Here is a 20,812-nt window from a genome sequence, read left to right as displayed (position 1 = left end):
ATAATAAATATATCAGTAATCAATATGTATAGAGCTAACGTTTTAAAATATCTAAATGATGTCACATAATATAGCTGCAGCATAATTTATTTGATCAATCATGATTGATAGTTTTCTGAATTTTCATTGTTAAAAATAAAGATTTCATTGGATATATACCTTTGTACACTTGTCTTTTTGCTTTCAGTATATTTCCAGCGGTAGAATTGCTGGTTTGTACATCTTAATGCATAATTTATAGTTTCATATTGCCAGATAATCTTATAAGTTGTACCCATTTTCATTCTTGTCAAAACTGCCGGTGTGCTTGTTATAAGATAACAAGAGTCCACACTCTTCATTTTAGTCCTTAGAAGTAACCTGAAGGGTAAAAACAGGTAGCATTTCAGATAGACTATTTTTCGGTATGTGTGGATAGCCATTTGTCATAGTATTGTTGCTTACACAATGTATGCTTTCCCCATTTGAAATTATAATGTTTATCTCTGTGTGTGTATATGAAGATGCATTTGAATCTGTTCTGTTCCATATGTTATCTATTAATGGGCCAGGCTCCTGGTTTTAATTACTGTTAGAGTATGTTTGACATGTTTTGATAAATGCTCTTTCCTTCAGGGTCTCTCTCTCCCCCCGCCCCCCCCCCCCCCATATATATATGTGTATGTATGTAAGTATATATAATAAGCACTTAGTAGTTATTTTCTCAGTGGACAGAAACTAAAGACGTTGTTTAGGGAAAAGACCACGTAATAACTTTAAGAAAATCTTGTGTCAATTACTGAGTTACTAACCTGTTGCTTTTAGTTTAAAATTGCTTTGGGTTAGCTTTTGTCATACAAAGTATGACTTCATTTTATAAAAATTAAGTTTATACAGAAAATGAGCATTGTGCCAAATTTTAGAAAATCTTGACTATTTGGTGAAAAGTAGTACTGTGTTATGTACCGGGCTTAAATTTTATGTCATATAAAGTTAATTTCCTTTTTTTAAAGTTTATTTTGAGAGAGCGAGCACGACGTGCACGTGAGCGCACACGGGAGGGGCAAAGAGAGGGAGAGAGAGAATCCCAAGCAGGCTCCTCACTGTCAGTGCAGAGCCTGACATGGGGCTCGAACCCACAAATTGTGACATCGTGACCGGAACCTAAGTCAGGAGTCAGATGCTTAACCAACTGAGCCCCTCAGGTGCCCGCCCCTAAAGTAAAATTCTAATTGTTTCAGCGACAGTTGACTTATATACTGGCACTTTACCATTGCTTGTAAGAGTTTAGTTCTGGATCGTTTAGATGTAATCCACTTAGAAATTTGGTAGATTTTATATGGGTTAAGGGAAAATGTGCTTATGAGCAATCCCAACTTTGTAAGTTGATAAAAGGGTTAGCTCTTTTTTATTTTAAATGTTTGTTTTTTATTTAGAGAATGAGCAAGGCAGGGGCAGAGAGAGAGAGGGAGAGAGAGAATCCCAAGCAGGCTCCTTTCTGTCAGCACAGAGCCTGATGCAGGGCTCGAGCTCATGAACCCATGAGATCATGACCTGAGCCGAAATCAAGAGTCAGTTACGACTGAGCCGTCCAGGCCACCCCAGCGTTAGCTGTTCTTAATGATTGATTTCTTCAAGGAAGTTAGTGAGTTGCTAAGCTTATCCTCTTTAACATTTTAGTAAATGTGGTCAAGGAGGCTAAGTCATTGGTCAATTTCACATACCCTTTTTTGGGTATTTTTTGGAGTGGCGTCACCTTTATGTGGACTCTCGCCTATCTCATTCTTTTCTAGAACTTTTGCCTGCCTCTCTGTAGTGTTACATATTGCATTGCACTGTCACGTTCACTTTTTGTAACTCAGCTCCGTGAAAGGAGAGCTGATGCTCCTTTTTTTTAATCTTTAGAGACTGGCTCACTGAGAAAGTTAGAAACGAGTTTAATGTACATTTGACTATCTGGCATTTTATAAAAACATGGAGGACTTAGCCAGTATACCCTTTGCAGTTTTTAGGTGAGGAAACAGATCTGGTGAAGGTTCTTTTTTTTTTTTTTTTTTTTTTTTTTTTTTTTCAATGTTTTTTATTTATTTTTGGGACAGAGAGAGACATAGCATGAACGGGGGAGGGGCAGAGAGAGAGGGAGACAACAGAATCGGAAACAGGCTCCAGGCTCTGAGCCATCAGCCCAGAGCCTGACGCGGGGCTCAAACTCACGGACCGTGAGATCGTGACCTGGCTGAAGTCGGACGCTTAACCGACTGCGCCACCCAGGCGCCCCTGGTGAAGGTTCTTAAGGTCACAGAAGGAAAAATGTGAATCTAGTATAAAACCTAGATCTTTTTAACTTCTGTTCCAGTATTGTTTTAGGATGAATTCTGTTCATTTTCAAGATGACCAAAGATGTGCTTGATTACTAATGCCCCTTTTTGCTGAATGTGTTAACACTTACGTACCAAGGAGCAAATTCAGCTTTGGATATCTTATTTTGATTGCAAGAAAATAAGAATATGTACATTACACACTCTTATAAATAAAATATTCCAGTGGATTCTCTTTGAGCCATTTTGTATTTCTGATTTCACGGTTTTGGTTCTTGCTCTAGTCCTTCTCCAGAGCCTTGGCCTCATTTATCGACTGTCCAGTGTCTAGTAGTTTAGGTAGTGAGTGTGTGGTTTTTTTAAAATTTTTTATTTTTAAACATTTGTTTATTTTCGAGAGCCACAGAGCACGAGTGGGGGAGGGGCAGAGAGAGAGGGAGACACAGAGTCCAAAGAAGGCTCCAGGCTCTGAGCTGTCAGCACAGAGCCCGACGCGGGGCTTGAACTCACAAACCTTGAGATCATGACCTGAGCCGAAGTCGGCCGCTTAACTGACTGAGCCACCCAGGTGCCCCTGAGTGTGTTATCTTGAAGAGCGATTTAAGGCATGGCCAGCTTTTCTCTAGCCATTTACAATACGGTTTTGGGAATGTAAGACATTTGGCATGTGGGGAAAAATGTAGAGCAAGATGTTTATTTATGTTCTGGATACCAACACTATTATTTGATTAGTTAAAATTTCAAGTGTGGGTCTGGGGCGCCTGGGTAGCTCAGTCGGTTGAGTGTGTGACTTCGGCTCAGGTCATGATCTCGTGGTTTGTGAGTTCGAGCCCCATATTGGGCTCTGTGCTGACAGCTCAGAGCCTGGAGCCTGCTTTAGATTCTGTGTCGTACCCCACCCCCCGCCGCCCCTCCCCTCCTCGCACTTTCTCTCTCTCTCCCTGCCTCTCAAAAATAAATAAACATTAAAAAAATTTTAAGTGTGGGTTTTAAGAGCCTAAGGAAGATTGTTGGCAGCCAGTAGATTGGTGGAGAATTTGTGACACAGGATGTTTGTGACTTCATGGTTACAAAATGGATGCAGTGAGATGACATGAAGGACCAAGGCTTATTCATCTCTCATCAGGAGGTGGGTTTCCGTGGTGTGGAGCTTCATGTCATGAGGCACAGAAAGGCAGTCTTGGGTTGTTTACTCCAAGGAGTGTAGACAGTTGAGTAGATGTTATGAAGCATTTTTAGTTGGGGAGAAGTAAAGTGACATTAAACTAAGACCTAAGATTATTTAGTTGGTTGTGTCCTCCAGGATGGATTTGAGATGAAATCTACCGGTAGAAGGAGCTCAGTTAGGTTATTGTCAGGGCTCGGGCACGTAGGAGGAAGCACTGGATGGGAATAAGGGGAAGAAGGAAGTACACAGACCAAGCACTCTGGTCACACAGATGGCATCTTAATTATCTTGTGAACCCAAAGAGGTCAGTAGGAGCGACACTTCAGTAGAGGAAGTTCTGCTTCAGGTAGGGTTGATTATTATTATATTGTGTTTGGTTTTTAGTTAAAGAGCCTTGGGATACCTTGGCTCTAAGGAAACTACCAAAAGCTAGTTGGTTGAGATCTTTCTCAGTTAACTGTTTGATCTCTGTTTTGTTGGGTACTTGCAAGGGGTATGCTAAGGGTACTTTTCCTCACGAGAGCTTATTCACTCAATAGATGCCCTTGAGTACTCTCTGTTGTGTTTCAAGAGTGACTTCCTGTTCCTAGGTAACACTTTGGAGTATGTAATGTGCACTTGGCATTGTGCTAAATATTAAGCTCATTGCATAGATAATTTTACTTGTTTTCCACAAAGCTTTACGAGACGGGTATTGTTAACATTCCCATTTTACACATTAGCAGATGGAAATCCAGCTGCGTGGTGACAGGGGGCCCCTGGGCGGCTCAGTCGGTTAAGCGTCTGACTCTTGGTTTCAGCTCAGGTCACGGTCTGTGGTTTGTGGGATCGAGTCCTGTGTCAGGCTCTGTGCTGACAGTGCAGAGCCTGCTTGGGATTCTCTCTCCTCCCCCTCCCCCCTGCCCCCCTTTGCTCCTCCCCTGCACTCGCATGGACACGTGCTCTCTCTCTCAAAATAAACATAAAAAAAAAGAGAGATTCAGTTTTGTCTGTTTCTCTAAATAGATAGTTTCAACCCTGTACATAAACTGTGTCTTACAGACTCTTGCATAGGTGGGCACCTTGGGTACCATCAAGGTCAGATTTTTTCTCATTGCAATGTTAGGTCCAGGGAAACTGTTAACTCAAAAGTAAATTTTATTTTTCATGTCTGTGGTGATTTTTGCTGAAGAACTAAGGCTGAGAGTAAGAAAGCTCTGCATATCCTTTATATTGTATATTGATTAGATGTTGGTATAAAACAGAAGTTTGATTTTTATATTTCTGTATATACATGCTTACTTATAGGAAGTTGTGATTTTCATTGATTGAAATTATTGTTCACAAAGTCCATACATGTATACACAATTTGCATATCCTCATGTTCATGCACTAGCTGCAAATACGATCTGCTGAGATTTGATATGCTGGGTCCAGACTTATTTAACAAGTTGACAAGTCTCTTTGAGAAATTATGGGAAAGAAAATTTCTCAGCTCTGTTTTACCACAGTGAAAAGCTGCTTTTAGAAAGTGTTTCAACAACTCACTATCAACATGAGAAAATATGACCAATAGATGTGGGGGGAAGTTAAATTTTTGTCCAGCATGGATGGTGGGAAGTGTAGGACACAGAGTTTCTCACATGCATGTAGCCCTTTGTTAGGCACTGTTAGGGGTTAGGTTTCAGAGCAGACAAGGTTCTTTACGGCAGCCTTTTATAGGATGTGCTTGCTTTAGTGAATAAGTCCTAGCATTGCTCAAAAAAGCAAAAATGAAGCCATCCAACCAAAATACAGAAAAAACAGATTATTGAGCCACACTTTTAGCTGGATCATTTTTCTTCTTTTGTAGGGATGAGGAACATCTGAACTGCTCTGTAAATTTTATTCTTGTATATTTATATTTACTTATTACAGAAATTAACACAAAAAGGGAGTAGAGTATTGAGCCACACGTAAACATCATTTTGCGTCCATCATTTTGTGTCTGTGGTTATCTCATGGCCAGTCTTGTTTCAGTTATGGGCCATACAGGCCCTCCCCTCTCCCCGCCATTTCCCCTTCTCTTACAATTTTAGTCTTATTAATTTTGAAGAACAGATATGCGCACAATAGCCCAGCAAGGAAAATGTTTTCTGTCCTTTTGAGACGAGAAAACTGAATCTTAGGGCGTGTACGTTACTTAACTCGCTCAGCTTGTCAATGGCAGAATAAGAATTTAAATCAGGTGCGTTAAACTCTTCCTACATAAAAGTCCATTATTTTTCCCTCACTTTAGGTCACATGATAACCGGGAAGGTGAGGTATTCTGGCAGCAGCTAATTGTTTAACTAGATTTTTACTAATTCCAATACAGAGGTACTTATTTTTACTGTTTTGGTGTATTTTCTTTGTCATCATTTTTCCTTTATTCTTTTTGCGCATTGTAATTCTGTTGCGTGTACTGTATTCGTTCAACATCGTAACCTTGTTAAATATTATTGTATATCCTATTTTACCATGTGAATAGTTGAGTAGGCAAGTATTTTTAAAAGTATTCACAAGTAATGAGGTGTTCTGTGTATACTTCAACTATACTTCAGATTATTTCTGTAAGATGATTTTTACGATACAATTACTAGGTGAAGAGAAATGTGTGTTTATAAAACTTACCTACCTACTCCATGAACACCAATTGCTTTTCCAGCAAGGTCGTAATTATAGCAGATTCCCACCTATAATGCGAATGTTGAGTATGATTGTCAAAATGCTTGTGGTATTTTTTGTACTGTCTTATGGAAATCTGCAAACGTATACAAAAGTAGCGAGAATATATGTTTGTTAAGTTTTTATTTTAATTCCAGTTGGTTACCGTACAGTCTTAGTGTGCAATGTAGTGATCCAACATGTCCATCCGTCACCGGGCGCTCGTCATCGCAGGTGCACTCCTTAATCCCCATCACCTATTTCACCCGTCCCCCCACCTCTTCCCCTCTGGTAACCATCTGTTTGTTCTACAGAGAGAGAATATTATAGGGAATTTCTCAACTGTCCCATCTCATTTGCTTTAATAGTTACCGGCATTTGGCTGAGCTTATCTGTCCTTCTGCCCAACTGACTTTTCCCTCTCTCTCCCGCTTCCTGACTTTGTTTTTGCTAGACTGTTTTAAAACATCTCAAATACTATTTTACATATTAAGTTTTCAGAATTCGTTATTTCATAACTGAAATGCCATTATCATCCTGCAAAGGAATGGGAATTCTTCAGTGTAATCTGATGCCTAATCCATCTTTAGATTTCTACACTTCAAAAATGTTTTTTTTTAACAGTTTGATTCAGAATCCAAACACATCCACACGTTACGTTTGATTATTATGCCTTTGACATCTCTCTTAATAAGTAGAATTCTTCCTCTCTTTTTGAAGCCATTTGTTAATCTAGCTCATTGTTCTATAGAATGTTTATTTCTCCGAATTTAGCTGATTGTTTTTCTTACGGTATTTTTCTTTTCTCTCTGTACCCCATGTTACCTGTAAATTGGTAACCGTAGGTAGAGGTAGAGTCTAATAAATTTGGGTTTGTGTTTTTCGGGGGAGGTGGTGAGAATATTTTCTAGGTATACTTCCGGTTGAAACACCTAGAGACACGAGCCTAGCGGTGTGACAAGTGATGGGCGTGTTCGTGTTTGTCGGCTTAGTTTATCTGCCAGATTTCTTCTACTTATTTTAGCGTCTCTTGATGTCTAGATCCATTATTTCGTTGTCAAATTGTTATTTTCCATACTCTGTAGTAATAGCTTTTCTATAAAAAGGTGTTTCTTTATCATTGGTTACCCTGAAGTATAATTTATGTAGGAAAGAGAGGATAAATGCTTAAATCCTTTCCGTTTCTAGTTTCAGAATGAGTTGCTACTGTAAGTCACTGAGGATTTGTCCTTCCTTTTTTGTATCATTGTGAACGTGAACATTTATGGGCTTTACGCTAAGTGTTTATTCTTTTGATGCGCAGACTGCCCCATCTTAGTCATGGAAGCCCCCTCAGGCTGATTTCTTTGCCCTTTTGACATGGTCTTTCTTATTAGTGTCTGATGGCTTCTTTGCTGTATGGCACATGTCCGTGTTCTAGGCTTAGGTGTTAGTACATTTTCTACTTGAGACCTTCGGAATCTGTGGCTTCGCCAAAGGTTCCTTTTAGAAACCACAACATGGGCGTACGATGATTCTGGTCGACTCTAGAGTTAGAAGGTCCACCTCCACAAGACTGCTCTCACTTTGGATACTGGCCACCTGTTGGGTGGTGTCCAGGCCCGCCCTCACTTCAGGTCAGCTGACTACAAATTCGGGGTCCCCACAACCACCTTCTGGCTCGAGAATTCCCTAGAGTGGATCACAGACTTTGGGGAAAATGCTATACTATTTATGGTTTTATGTAGTGAAAGGATACAAATTAACATGAAAAGCAGGCAAGGGAAGATGTACATAGAGCAGCGTGTGGAAGAGAGCAGAGCTCTGGTGGCCCTCCCCCTTAGTCGGGGGCAGCATTCCTTTCTCTTAGCCAGAGGGGGTGACACTACCTAGAGTAATGCTCACCCCGAAAGCTTACCTGGGCCTTTGGTGTGCAGAGTTTTTATTGGGGCCCTGTCACCTTTACAAGGCGGCTGACTTCACTCTCTGGCTCTTCCTGGAGGTCCAGCTAATGTCCTTTGGTCTCCATTTTTTCTGGAGACGGGAGCCGATACCGTGTGTCCTCCCGGCCCTGTCATAAATCCCGTCGTTAGACTGTTCTAAAACCCCGGACAAAGACACTCCTATCAAGCAGGACATTCCAGAGACCTACAGTTCCCCTCCTTGTAGCCAAGGTTCAAGGCCAGACCTCTCTTTGGACAAGATTGATTCTTTTCTACACAAGACAGTGTGGGTACTTAGTGCTCTTGGGTTGTCACTGCCTCTATTTCAGGGGGCTGCGCAGTGTGTGTTTTGTGCAAAGAGACATTTTTGGGTCGAGCGTTTCTAAAGTCCTTTCTTTTTGTATTGTATTTCTTCCCTTAGATTAAAAATCTAGGGATCTTAGGCTGGAACCCTTGTTTGTTTGATGGGTGAAGATCTCTTTTTGAGATTTGTATTTCTTTGATTACTGAAGAGGTTTCATGTATTTTCCTCACTGGTTAACTGTTTTAATAACTTTCTCTTGCACTATTTATTGTGGATTTTTGAGATTTTCTTACTAATTAATAGGAACTCCTTTAAAAAAAAAACAAAGCCATTAACCCTTAGGCACTTGTTGTAACACTGTCCCACGCGCCAGTTTTGAGGAGAAAGATCACGTCCTTTGAGGCCCAAATGGTGAGGCGGGTAATGGAAAGATTCATCCTTTTTTTGGACTTCACGCTTCCCCAAAGTCAGAAAATGAATGATTACTGTGACCTGCCCAGAGTCCTGTCATCTGTTAGAAAGAAAGCCAGGAAATTGGGCCTGTCTCCTGGAGGGCTTCCTGTTTGCTCTTGCTGCTGTCATTTCCATGCGGTGTTACCGTTGCACCCAGCGTGTCTGCCGCGCGGCTTCAGCTCTTGACTGTTTGGTGCCTGGTGATAAGCCGGGCTGTGCAAGCTCTCGCTGAGCTGGCCGCAGTTGCTCAAGGCTTAGAGCAGAAGCCGCCAAACTTTTTCTATAAAGGACCAGATAAGTATTTAGGCCTTGCTGGTTAAGAGGCAAGATCAAGGCTTTTAAGTAGGTGTTTACATCACGAAAGAAAAAACTGCCTTGCCCTGTCCCGTGTGTCCAGAATGGGCCATCCAGGGTGCTGGGCACGCTTTGTGTTCAGTTGCCATCGGTTGAAGCTTTTTTTTCTGGACACACGGGGGCCACCTGAGGGATAGGGGCCTGGCAGGCTGGGGGAAGAGGCCAATCAGTAAGTTTTACTCTCTGTCCAGAGGCTCCCAGATCCCGGGGTGCCCTTCTTCCTGAAGGTGCGGCAGGAGGCCAGGTGACCTGGGGCTCCCATTCCAGGGCTGGTTTCGCTCCTTGCCGCCAGCGGAAGCTGCAGAGTCCCTGACGTGGCGGTGGCCCCCAGTGTGTACCCTGAGTAGCGAACACAGCACTGGGAGTGGAGGTGGGTCTTTGCAACTCCACCTGTCCCTTGGAACGGTGCCCCCACAGCCTGTGTGGGCTGCAGAGCAAAGGAGGCCACTGGCAGCATTTTCACTCGCCCGTGTTCTTCTTGGCTACCATGGGCAAGTTCTTCTGTGTACATCCCTTTATCTGTGAAGTTTTTGGAGAATCCCACCGTGCAAAGATGACCCACAGTATGGAAGAATTTCCAGTCTGTGTGCAGGGAACCGTGTTATCTGTGTACCCAAGGGAATCTTGTTCTCCCATAACCTGGGTGCACACCAGTTCTTGGATGGTGACTTTTCATTGGAAAACGTTACCGTGTTAAATTTTGAAGTGTTCTGCCATCCCACCCCCCTTACTTAATTTTAGAATTGTTTTCTATTATATTTAGGAAAATGAAGACTTTTTTTAAATGTTTATTCATTTTTGAGAGAGAGAGAACGTGAGCAGGGGAGAGGCAGAGAGAGAGGGAGACACAGAATCCGAAGCAGGCTCCTGGCTCTGAGCTGTCCGCACAGAGCCCGACGTGGGGCTCAAACCCACCAACTGAGATCATGACCTGAGCCGAAGTCGGACGCATAACCTCCTGAGCCACCCGGGCACCCTTAGGAAAATGAAGACTTAAAACTGGTTGTAGAAAGTGATAGAATTGTTGAGTGTGTGAGGGGGGGTGAGTATCGGGATTTGTAAAGGAACAATAAAATAGCAAGTCATGGGATGTGCTTCCTAGATGTTTTAGCAGCACGTTTTCGTGTTCTCCTTTCCTTCTTGATCCGGCCATCGATTTGAACTCTGGTTGTTTTTGTTACGTGACTTTGAGAGAGAAGTGAACTTTTTTTAGAATCCACAGTTTTGTTATTGAGTTGATGGGGATAACACCAACCCTTCGCACAGTAGAAATTGTGAGGATATGTAGCTGGTATAGGTCTTCAGTTCATGTTTCCAATCGGTGGTAGTTATTGCTAAGTCAACAATGTCCGTATCGTTAACGAATAAAACATAGAAGAGTGCAAGCATATGTTTTGGAATTGTTTTTAAATATAAATAATTGCATTTTTGTAGCTATTCTTTTTGAAAGTAGATGGAGTTTGTGTAGATATAAAATTTTCATGTTGCCCAGTAGGATGTAGGCTTCATGAGAGTAGGCAATTTTATCGTATTGTTTGCTCTTTAACATCTGAAGCTAAGAAAATGCCCAGGGTATACTGTATTCTCAGGTGAAATTTTTATTGAATTAATGTTGTAAACTGAGGTGGGTTCAGACTCTTGGATCTCATATTTACCAAGTTTCTACTTGTAGGCAAGTCGAGTAATCTCTGAATCTGTTTCCTCACCTTCAAAAGAAAACAGCAATAATATGGATATCTTCTGTTATGAAAAATAAGGGAAACGTTGCATATAAAACTACTGAGCATAATGGCTGGCATATAACGAACCACTCAGTAAGTGTTAGTGATGATTATTTTATGTGCCGTGTACTTAGGACGTATGAAATGAATAAAGAAGATTTTGTGGTCATGGAAGCTATTAGCCTGGGTTGTTTTGTTTTGCTGTTCCCTTTTTTATTTTATGTTTCTGGTTTTGTCTTCTTTTTAATTTCAATTTTAGTTTACTTGACACAGAGTGTTATATTAGTTTCAGGTGTATCATGTAGTAATTCAACAATTCTACACATTACTCAGTGCTCATCATAAGGGAACTCTTAATCCTTTACCTGTTTATTTCACCCATCCCTCCGCCCTCTTCCCCTCTGGTAACCATCAGTTTCTTCTCATAAAAAGTCTGTTTTTTTGTTTGTTTATTTTTTTCCTTGTTCACTTGTTTTGTTTCTTACATTCTATATATGAGCGAGATCATATGGTATTTGTCTTTCTCTGAATGACTTATTTCACTTATAAAGATACCCTCTAGAGCTATCTGTGTTGTTGCCTAGATCTATCTGTGTTGTTGCAAATGGCAGGATTTCACTCTTTTTTGTGACTGTGTGTGTGTGTGTGTGTGTACGTGTGTACATCATCTTTATCCATTCATCTATGAGTGGGCACTCAGGCTGCTTTCATAACTTGGCTATTGTAAATAATGCTGCAGTAAACATAGGGGTGCACATATCTTTTCCAATTAGTGTTTTTATATTCTTTGGGTAAATACCCAGTAGAGGAATTACTGGATCATATGGTAGTTCTATTTTTACTTTTTTGAGGAGCCTCCATGCCGTTTTCCACAGTGGCTGTGCTAGTTTGCATTCCCACCGACTGTGCGGGAGGATTCCTTTTTCTCCACATCCTCGCCAGCACTTGGTGTTTCTCGTGTTGTTGATTTTAGCCATTCTGACAGGTATGAGGTGATATCTCATTGCGGTTTTGATTTGTGTTTCCCTGATGATGAGTGATGTGGAGCATCTTTTCATGTATCTGTTGGCCATCTTGTAGGTCTGGAGAAATACCTGTTCATGTCCTTTTTTTTTTTTTTTTTTTTTTTAATTGGATCATTTGGGCTTTTTTGGTGTTGAGTTATAGAAGTTCTTTATGGATTTTGGATATTTACCACTTGTCACACATGTCATTCACAAATATCTTCCCCTGTTCAGTAGCTTGTCTTAGTTTTCTTGACTATTTCTGTTGCCGTGCACTGTTTATTTTGATGTAGTCCCGATAGTTTATTTTTGCTTTTGTTTCCCCTGCCTCAGGAGACATACCTAGAAATAAGTTGCTATAGTTGATGTCAGACAAATGGGTGCCTGTGCTCTCTTCTAGGATTTTTAAGGTTTCAGGTCTCACATTTAGGTCTTAATCCAGTTTGAGTTTATTTTTGTGTATGGTGTGAAGAAAGTGGTCCAAGTTTCATTGTTTTGCATGTAGCTGTCCAGTTTCCCCAACACCGTTTGTTGAAGAGACTGTCTTTCCCACTGCATATTCTTGCCTCCTTTGTTGAAGATTAATTGATCCTATAGTTGTGGGTTTATTTCTGAGCTCTCTGTTCGGTTCTGTTGATCTGTGTGTCTCTTTTTGTGCCAGGACCATACTGTTTAGATTACTATAGCTTTGTAGCATATCTTGAAATCTGGGATTGTGATACCTCCAGTTTTGTTCTTTTTTTCAGGATTGCTTTGACTATTTGGGGTCTTTTGTGGTTCCATACCAATTGTAGGATTACCAGTAGGCTGACATCGATTCAAAGAACACTGGGGTGGTAAGACCATGGAGCAGTTATGATTCATTTTACTACTTAGTTTTTCTCTTATGCTTTCTAGCCTACATCCTGGGTGGTAGTTGGCAATAAATGAGGATTTAGAGAGTGAAGCCTCAGAAGGAGGCCTCTCGTCAAAGTCGCCAGTTCAAGGGCTTTAAATCATAGGTAATGGAGGAAGACATTGGGTGTTCTATCAGGTAGGTCAGGAGGTGCTTCTCAAATGATTGTCATTGCCATCACTTAGGACTGTTAGAAATGAGCTAAATGACAAAAGACAAGTAGTGTTATCCAGTCTGCCTGTACAGTGGAGCAAAAGCATAGCCTAGGTCTGGGGCCACAGCAATCAAAACTCTCCTTGAAATCCTTGAAATCATCTTACGTTATTCATGAATTATGCATATAGACTGATTCTCACATACGCTTTGTGTAGCTGTTTTTGTAAGCATTGTTAACGATTGTGCTTTTTAGGTTGAGCTGTTACTCAGGGTGAGCACCAGGTGAAGAGATTGGTGTTCCTTCAAAGGCACATAGTAGCTGCTGCATTTATCAGAGTTTCCCTTGTTTACTGTAAGGATGATGGAATAGGAGAATGGCACTAGGACATCTTTACAGTAATTTCTAAAGCCTCTGATGAACTATGGGCAGTATTATACCTAGATCATGAAAAGAAAAAGATCGATGAAGTATCCCAGATTGAAGGAGATTAAATAGATTTTTTTTAATTTTTTTTTTTTTTTCAACATTTTTCATTTATTTTTGGGACAGAGAGAGACAGAGCATGAACGGGGGAGGGGCAGAGAGAGAGGGAGACACAGAATCGGAAACAGGCTCCAGGCTCCGAGCCATCAGCCCAGAGCCTGACGCGGGGCTCGAACTCACGGACCGCGAGATCGTGACCTGGCTGAAGTCGGACGCTTAACCGACTGCGCCACCCAGGCGCCCCTGAGGAGATTAAATAGATTTAACGATTAAATACAGTATATTATCCCGAATTGGATCCTAGATTGAGGGGGAAGACTGGTATCATTGGGGCAATAATTTGAGTATGGACTGTGGATTAGATAAGAATATGGCATCTATGGTAAATTTTATGATTTGATGAATGAACTCTGGTCATGTATGAGAAAATTCTTGCTGTTAGGATGTATGCATCCTGAAATATTTATGAAGAATGAGCCACTCTGTCTGCAGGTTACTCTTAGATAGTTCAGAAGAATACGTCTTGTGCGTATGTATTTATGTGTATATGGTTATTTGTATAAATATACGTGTATCTATAGAGGGGGGGGGGAGGGAGGGAGGGGGGCAGGCATGGAGCATTAAGTGGCCCAAATGATAAAGCAAATGGAGCACAACGTACCGAGTTGGCAACACTGGGTAAAGGGTGCAAGGGAGTTTCTTGTACTATTTCTGTAACTTTTGACTAAGTGTGAAGTTATACCAAAACAAAAAAGGTAAACAATATTTAAAAGGAAACAAAAGTAAAAACTTCGAATAATGTAGTGATTATGACAAAGATTTTATATTTAGGCTCACAAATGTTGTGTCTTCTTGTACTGTTTCACTCCACCTTCGCAGGACAGTCTTCATCTCATCCCCATGACCCCGTTTAAATGTAACCTACATAGAGCTCTACTTTGATTATCCACATGCAAAGTAGGTCCTTCTTGGTACCCACACTCCTCTTTCATTGCATTTATTGCAACTTATGTTTGCTTTCTTTGCGTTTAATTTCTTTTTCTCCTTCAAGATTGTGATCACCACCAGGGGAAAGATCTTGTCTGTTTTGTTCACAGAATACATAAACTCGATAAGTGTTCTGTGTAGATGAATTAATGGATTAATGAATCATCTCTGGTACCGATATTCCTTCCATTTTAGTCACCGTACTTTTAGCTACCGAATCCTTCAGAAAACAAGAGAACTTCGTTTAACCTGTAAGATAAAGTGTACTCTTGGATTTGGGCGGGGCGGGGGGGGGGGGTGAGGTCCCACCCAAACCCTGGAGAGTTGGCAGAGGAGAAGGAGCCCAAGCAGGGGTACTAGGGTTGTTTATTGAATTCTTACTCCCTGCCGAGTGCTGTGCTAATATGTACTTTGTCTCCCTTAATTCTCGTAATATCCCTGTGATGTGGGGTGCTGTGTGTATTATCTTTTGCTGCGTATAAGAAACGTTTCAGTCCACACTTTCCGGGCATAAGTCAGCTGGGTCCTGTGTATGGAGGTCTGTCAGAAGATCGCAGTGAACGCGTCTGCCGGGGCCGGGGTCTCGTCTGAGGCTCAGCCAGCGAGGGATCCCGCTTCCGGGCTCAGTGGTGGTTGTCAGGGTCAGCTCCTCGCAGCCCGTCAGACCCAGAGCCTCGGCCTCTTCCCGAGGCTGACTTCAGTTTCTTGCCACACGGGCCCCTCCGTGGCAGCTCATTGCTTATCGGAGCTGGCAAGGGAGGGAGTCAGCTGGCACCGGGCAAGTTACAATCTTGAACAGCAGTCGTGTGACATCTCGTTAACCTTGCCGTATTTCATCAGCTGGACACAGACCATGGGCCCTGCCCACGCCTCGTCGCCTCGTAGAAGTGGGGTGTCACCGGAGTGTGGATTCCCGGGGGTGTCGCCGGGGTGTGGATACCTGGGGGCGGAGGGGCGATTTTAGAGGCTGCCTGCCACAGGTCCCACTTTTATTCATTTTATAAAACAATAAATCCAGACCGCTAGGAAAGTTGCCCAAGATCCTATACGAGTAACGGGGCCAAAATCACACCCCGAGGCGGTCAGACTCCACAGCTGGGCTCTTTTTTACCATTATATTTTAAGAACTAAGAAATGGCTGTAGAATTTGACAGTTTGGGAGAGTTCTTTAGAGACTTGTGTTTTAGGTCTTTTAATGGAGGGCTATGGGTCAAAATTACACTCTTGTGGTTTCAGTGAATGTGCAGGTAGGAAGACAGACAGACTGAGTTTCAGGAGGGAATTTTTAAAGGAAGAGAACAATAACCATATGTTGTCATATACCGAATTATTTCTCTCTGTGATAATCCAGAAATTCTTCTTTTCCAGTTCACTGAGTTTAACCAGTAATGCCATTCAGTTGCCAATATCAAGCAAAGCAAACATAAGCCAGTTTTAATCTGCTTTTTAAGAAAAGTGGTAGTCCTTTTCATAGTGCCTGACGGTAAGTCACCGTTCCTAAATTCCTAACTTTTTTTTATCTAGCGCATGTAAAATAATGATTTTACAAACATTTTAAGGCTGTCTTCGTTTTTTCCTTCTTCCCTGATGAGTTTCCTCCAAAAGAGCATAAAGAAAGATATATTCTAGCATCTAGGACTTGATTATCTTTCATCACTTTCATTAATTAGGTGGAATTTTACTCTAATTGTTAAAATCAAATGCTAGATCGTGAACTCTGTCCCTTCTTATAAATGAGGAAGTTTATTTCTTATGTGAGGTTTTGACTTGGACAACTAGTTGTGGCAGAGTTGTTTTGAATATTCTCTTCTCCAGACCTGTGCACTTTCCACTGTTCAAGGAGATGATATAACTGTTAGGGTCACAGTTTCCCGTGGAGCATTTCTAAGTCTGTGTGGAGGTGGAATTTAGATTAAGAGACAGCTGGTGGAAGGAGTTGGAACTAACTCGTTTCCCCTAACTCGCAAGTAGTGGCTACTCTTATTTGCGGCTAGTAAGTTTAACCTTAAGACAGTGTTTTTATTGTTATAAGGAACCAGCTGGGGAGGAACTTCTTGAGTGAGGAAGATCTTTGATCAAATGTTTAATTTTAATTCTTAATATAGAAAGGTACATGAGAACAGTGTGAAATGTACACTTAATTTTTGTTCTGATTGCTGACCTCTTCCTTAAAGCTAATTTTTAAAATGTAGAACAATTATGCATTTTATTAGTCTCACTACTGTTGATTTTTTGAGCAATGGGTTTGCCGAATTGTCTGGTTAACCATCTTAGACCTCAAAAACTTTGTCGTCGTCGTCGTCATTGTTGTGTGGCACAACTATACCATGTCTTATGGGGGGATATTTGTATTTGTTGTTGTGTTTGTAAAACTGACCGTTCTTCTTATCCGTTTCTGTTAGTAACCAGATCAGAGTGTGAGGTATAAGCTCACAGAATCCAGAGAAATCATCATGAAGTTATATGTATTTCTGGTTAACACTGGAACTACCCTGACATTTGACACTGAACTTACAGTGCAAACGTAAGCTGTATTTCATTCAATGTCATCAGTTTCGCATTTTGTATATGCAAAAAGTTAAAGTATTGATTTGGAGAAAACTTTTTTTGTTAAATAAGGGTAGCGATATCTGAAACCTTCGGTCTCCGCATATTACGTGTATAATTGCCATCCTTCCTAAAATGCTGACGTTAAATTCATAAAATTATGCTTTGTTCCATTTGTGTGAATATGTTATTCATGATAAACAGACTTACCCACAAACGAACTGATTTCTATCAAGTAGAAGTTTTCATAGTTGATTGCTCGTCTTAAGTTTCCCAGGACACCAGTAAGGAAATTACTGCTAGCTACATAAAGCAATATTGTCGGTCCAATGTATTTTGGTGGTTGATTTTTATTCCTTTGTATGAGTAAAGTCAGTGGTATTTGTTTTGTTTGTTGTTGCGAGAATAAAGTCAGTTTAATATTTTTAACCAATTTAGGAAGACTCGTACATCTTCATAACTCTCCCAACTTTACGGCGAATTCAAATATTTGACTAATGAATGCCCTCCTCTATTTGTGAAAGGTGGGGAGAGGTGTCAGGGGCAGTGAGGCTACGTTTTGGGGCCAAACAGCAAGAGAGGAAATAGTAACAACTATTCCTGCTTATATTTTGGCCCTAACAGCAAAGACCGGATAGCAGTACAGAATAAATAAATCTGACACGGAAGATATTATGAATAATTTGTGGAATTAATATTCTTAGTTTTAAAAGTGGAATTTGAATCTATTTTCTTTCTTAAAGTTCTAGTTTTTATAAAATACAATTTTACCTGTAAAGCAATGATTTTCTGAAAGATAGGGAAAGGAAGCAGTTTCTTGATTTATACTTCATGTAGTTTGTGTAATGGGATGTGGGGATTTTAACAGACATCTGTGTTCTGAGAATTTTAACAGACCTGATGCTAATTTGAGCATATTCCTTTGCTATGTTATATAAAGAGCACAGAAATAAATATGTCTACTGCCTGTATTTTATAGACTTACTTTTAGACGTACCACATGGTTGATTTATTCACCTAAGAGATCAGCCAGCTTATGGAGTCTAATTCCAGAAACAAGAAGGTTATATTTTCCACTACTGTTTTGGGGAAAGTTTTGAGAGTGAAATTAATTAGTATCTATCAGGTATTTTCACACAGTGCCACTTCGATAGTGAGGACTTTGTCCCTGGGAAATGTCAATAACTAGTATCTTTTGTGCCTCCCCCCGAAAGCGTGGCAGACCTCAAGCATGCCATTCACAGCAAATACAAGATTGCTATTCAGCATCAGGTGCTGGTGGTCAACGGAGGAGAATGCATGGCTGCGGACCGAAGAGTGTGCACCTACAGTGCTGGGACGGTACGTGTCGCGAGCCCTTGCACACAGACGCACGCGCTCCGGCTCCCCGCCCGGGGAGTTGGCAACTCGGCGTCCGGGAGGAAGGGGTGTCTGCCCCCTATGTTGAGGGCAGTGCGCGCGGTCGGTATTTCACAGCATTTCACCGGAGTTTCTTTGGCTGTCTTATTGCCACAGGACACAAATCCGATTTTTCTTTTTAACAAAGAGATGATCTTATGTGATCGTCCACCCGCTATTCCGAAAACGACCTTTTCGACAGAAAACGACATGGAAATAAAAGTTGAAGAATCTCTTATGATGCCTGCAGTTTTTCACACCGTTGCGTCAAGGACACAACTTGCAGTGGTAAGATAAAAATCATCATAGTTATTTTTTGTGATTATTGTCCTTCTTTACATCTAGTGTGGTTTAAAATTAAAAGTGGGTCACTTAGCGAAACGATGTCTTATTCGAATACTTGGTAATATTTTCACGAGGTTTCAGCTTATTTTAGGCATCGATGAACGTTCTAACAAATGGATGGTTCCTAAAAGCATTCCAATCTAAACAACACGGAGAACAAATGGGTGGTTGCCAGAGGGGATGGGTGTTGGGGGATGGGTGAGGAAGCCCGGGAGATGCCGCTTCCAGTTATGGAATGAATTAGTGGGAATATAAGGTACAGCATAAGGAACACGGTGATGTTACAGTAGAAGTGGATGGTGACAGATGGTGGCTGTGCTTGCGGGGAGCACAGCCCAACGCAGAGAGTGGTACACCTGAAACGAACGGAACCTCGTGTGTCAGCTGTCCTCACGTAGCTGGCAAAAACACATTGTTAGGCAAAACACAAAAATAACCACGTGAGGAGATGTTTTGCTGGTCGATGTGTCTGGTTTTCAGATTCCTACATTGTTAGTCCTTCGACATTTGCAAACAGTTACAAGATTTTAGAGTGGAAGAGCTGTTTTAACCATGATTTCTTCACTTCTTTCCTAAATGATGGTATGCAGGTGATGGTTTCTGAACACTGCTGTGATGAGTAAAGTTACCTGTGTTAGAGTAGACAGAAGCGGAGGGAGAGCTTACACAATTCTTAAAAATGTGATTCTTTCTTCCATATCCGCATTTAGGTCCTGGAGGAGAACAAAGTCTCTTTTACAATACATGCCTCTTAACGTTGCTTCTGTAATTTCCGTGGGTCGTCGCGCAGGCCTCTTTTGTTTTCCTTTTTGAATTGCCAGTACTTCACTGTGATCCTGGCCCTAAACTGTCATCAGCAAGGCACGGTTACTTTACTTTCCGACACGGAAAAATGTTATCTTTAGAACCACACAAGAGGATTTATCGTTTATAAAATTAAACAGATTAACAAAATATCAAGTCTTTAGTGTTAACGTTTGCTTTTGTAAGTAAATCTCAGCCGTTTGTTTTAGTGTAGCATATACATTTGTGAAAACTACCCCATTTTTCACATAGGATACAACATAAAAAGAGAATAACTTCCTATTTCTGGGACATACTTGATAAGCATCAGTCTAGAAATGTTTTTGAGAAGGCAAAGTTACTTTAAAAAAACAAATTGTGTGAACTGAATTTCTATAAGAGTCCTTTAGATTTGTTTTATGATTAACTCAAAAGAGCAAGAATATTGGTATACAAATAAACTAATAAAACTTTAGCCTACATATTTAAAAAGTAATATTTTTTGATTTGGATGAAAAATATAATACTAAGAAAAATGTACAAAAATCAAAGGATCATCAAATAGGACATGTAACTTCTAAGTGAGAGACAAGTCAAAAAGAATAAGTAAAGCTAGATTGAACGAAGGCGTGATATTAAAATGCATTATATTAAAACAATTTAAATAGAAGATGAAATGAGGATTAATCTAGAAATAAACAGTCCTAGCAATATCTAGTGATGCAAGTTGACATGTTAAAAACCACTGAAGGTTCTTCCAGGCGAGGATCAACACAGAAATAGGAAGGGGGGGGGGCATAAAGAGTAGCAGCGATTGCATAATAACTTCATTAATCTAGCAAAAATCTAGAAACGATATAATACAAGCGATACTAAATATAAAGTAATGAGAGTAATACAATCCAGTATACCGCTTGTTAATTAATTTAGCCAACTTTCTTTTTATAGAAAGATAAATGTACAAGAAAATTTTAATAGCAGTATTTATAGATGACAAAGTGGATATCAAAACATTAAACAGAAAAAAGTGAAATTTATAATAAATTACGAGAGGGGCGCCTGGGTGGCTCAGTCAGCTAAACCTCTGACTTCGCTCAGGTCATGATCTCGTGGTTTGTGAGTTTGAGCCCCGTGTTGGGCTCTGTGCTGACAGCTCGGAGCCTGGAGCCTGCTTCTGATTCTGTGTCTCCTTCTCTCTGTCTGCCCCACCCCCGCTCATGCTCGCGCTCTCTCTCTCTCTCTCTCTCTCTCTCTCTCAAAAATAAAGCAACATTAAAAAAAAATTTTTTTTTTAATTTATGAGACAGATAAGTCAGATCTGTCTTGGACT

At 40.8% G+C, this 20,812-nt stretch overlaps 1 protein-coding gene across 4 annotated transcripts in view; it reads left to right on the top strand.

Moving 5' to 3' along the window:
* RB1CC1 (RB1 inducible coiled-coil 1) overlaps nucleotides 1-20,812 on the top strand; it is a 92,849-nt gene that overhangs the window by 9,053 nt on the left and 62,984 nt on the right. For all 4 annotated transcript variants that reach the window (XM_058699554.1, XM_058699553.1, XM_058699555.1 and 1 more), the window contains exons 2-5: nucleotides 15,778-15,892; nucleotides 16,812-16,933; nucleotides 18,171-18,297; nucleotides 18,472-18,642. In XM_058699554.1, coding sequence (XP_058555537.1) covers nucleotides 16,863-16,933; nucleotides 18,171-18,297; nucleotides 18,472-18,642 — 369 coding nt within the window. In that variant the 5' untranslated portion in view covers nucleotides 15,778-15,892; nucleotides 16,812-16,862. The remainder of the gene's footprint in view (nucleotides 1-15,777; nucleotides 15,893-16,811; nucleotides 16,934-18,170; nucleotides 18,298-18,471; nucleotides 18,643-20,812) is intronic.

Source organism: Neofelis nebulosa, chromosome 14 (assembly GCF_028018385.1).
Source record: "Neofelis nebulosa isolate mNeoNeb1 chromosome 14, mNeoNeb1.pri, whole genome shotgun sequence".
In the NCBI taxonomy this organism is placed as follows: domain Eukaryota; kingdom Metazoa; phylum Chordata; class Mammalia; order Carnivora; family Felidae; genus Neofelis; species Neofelis nebulosa.
Note: the sequence above shows the minus strand (reverse complement) of the source record. Positions and strands in the feature narration are given on the sequence as shown.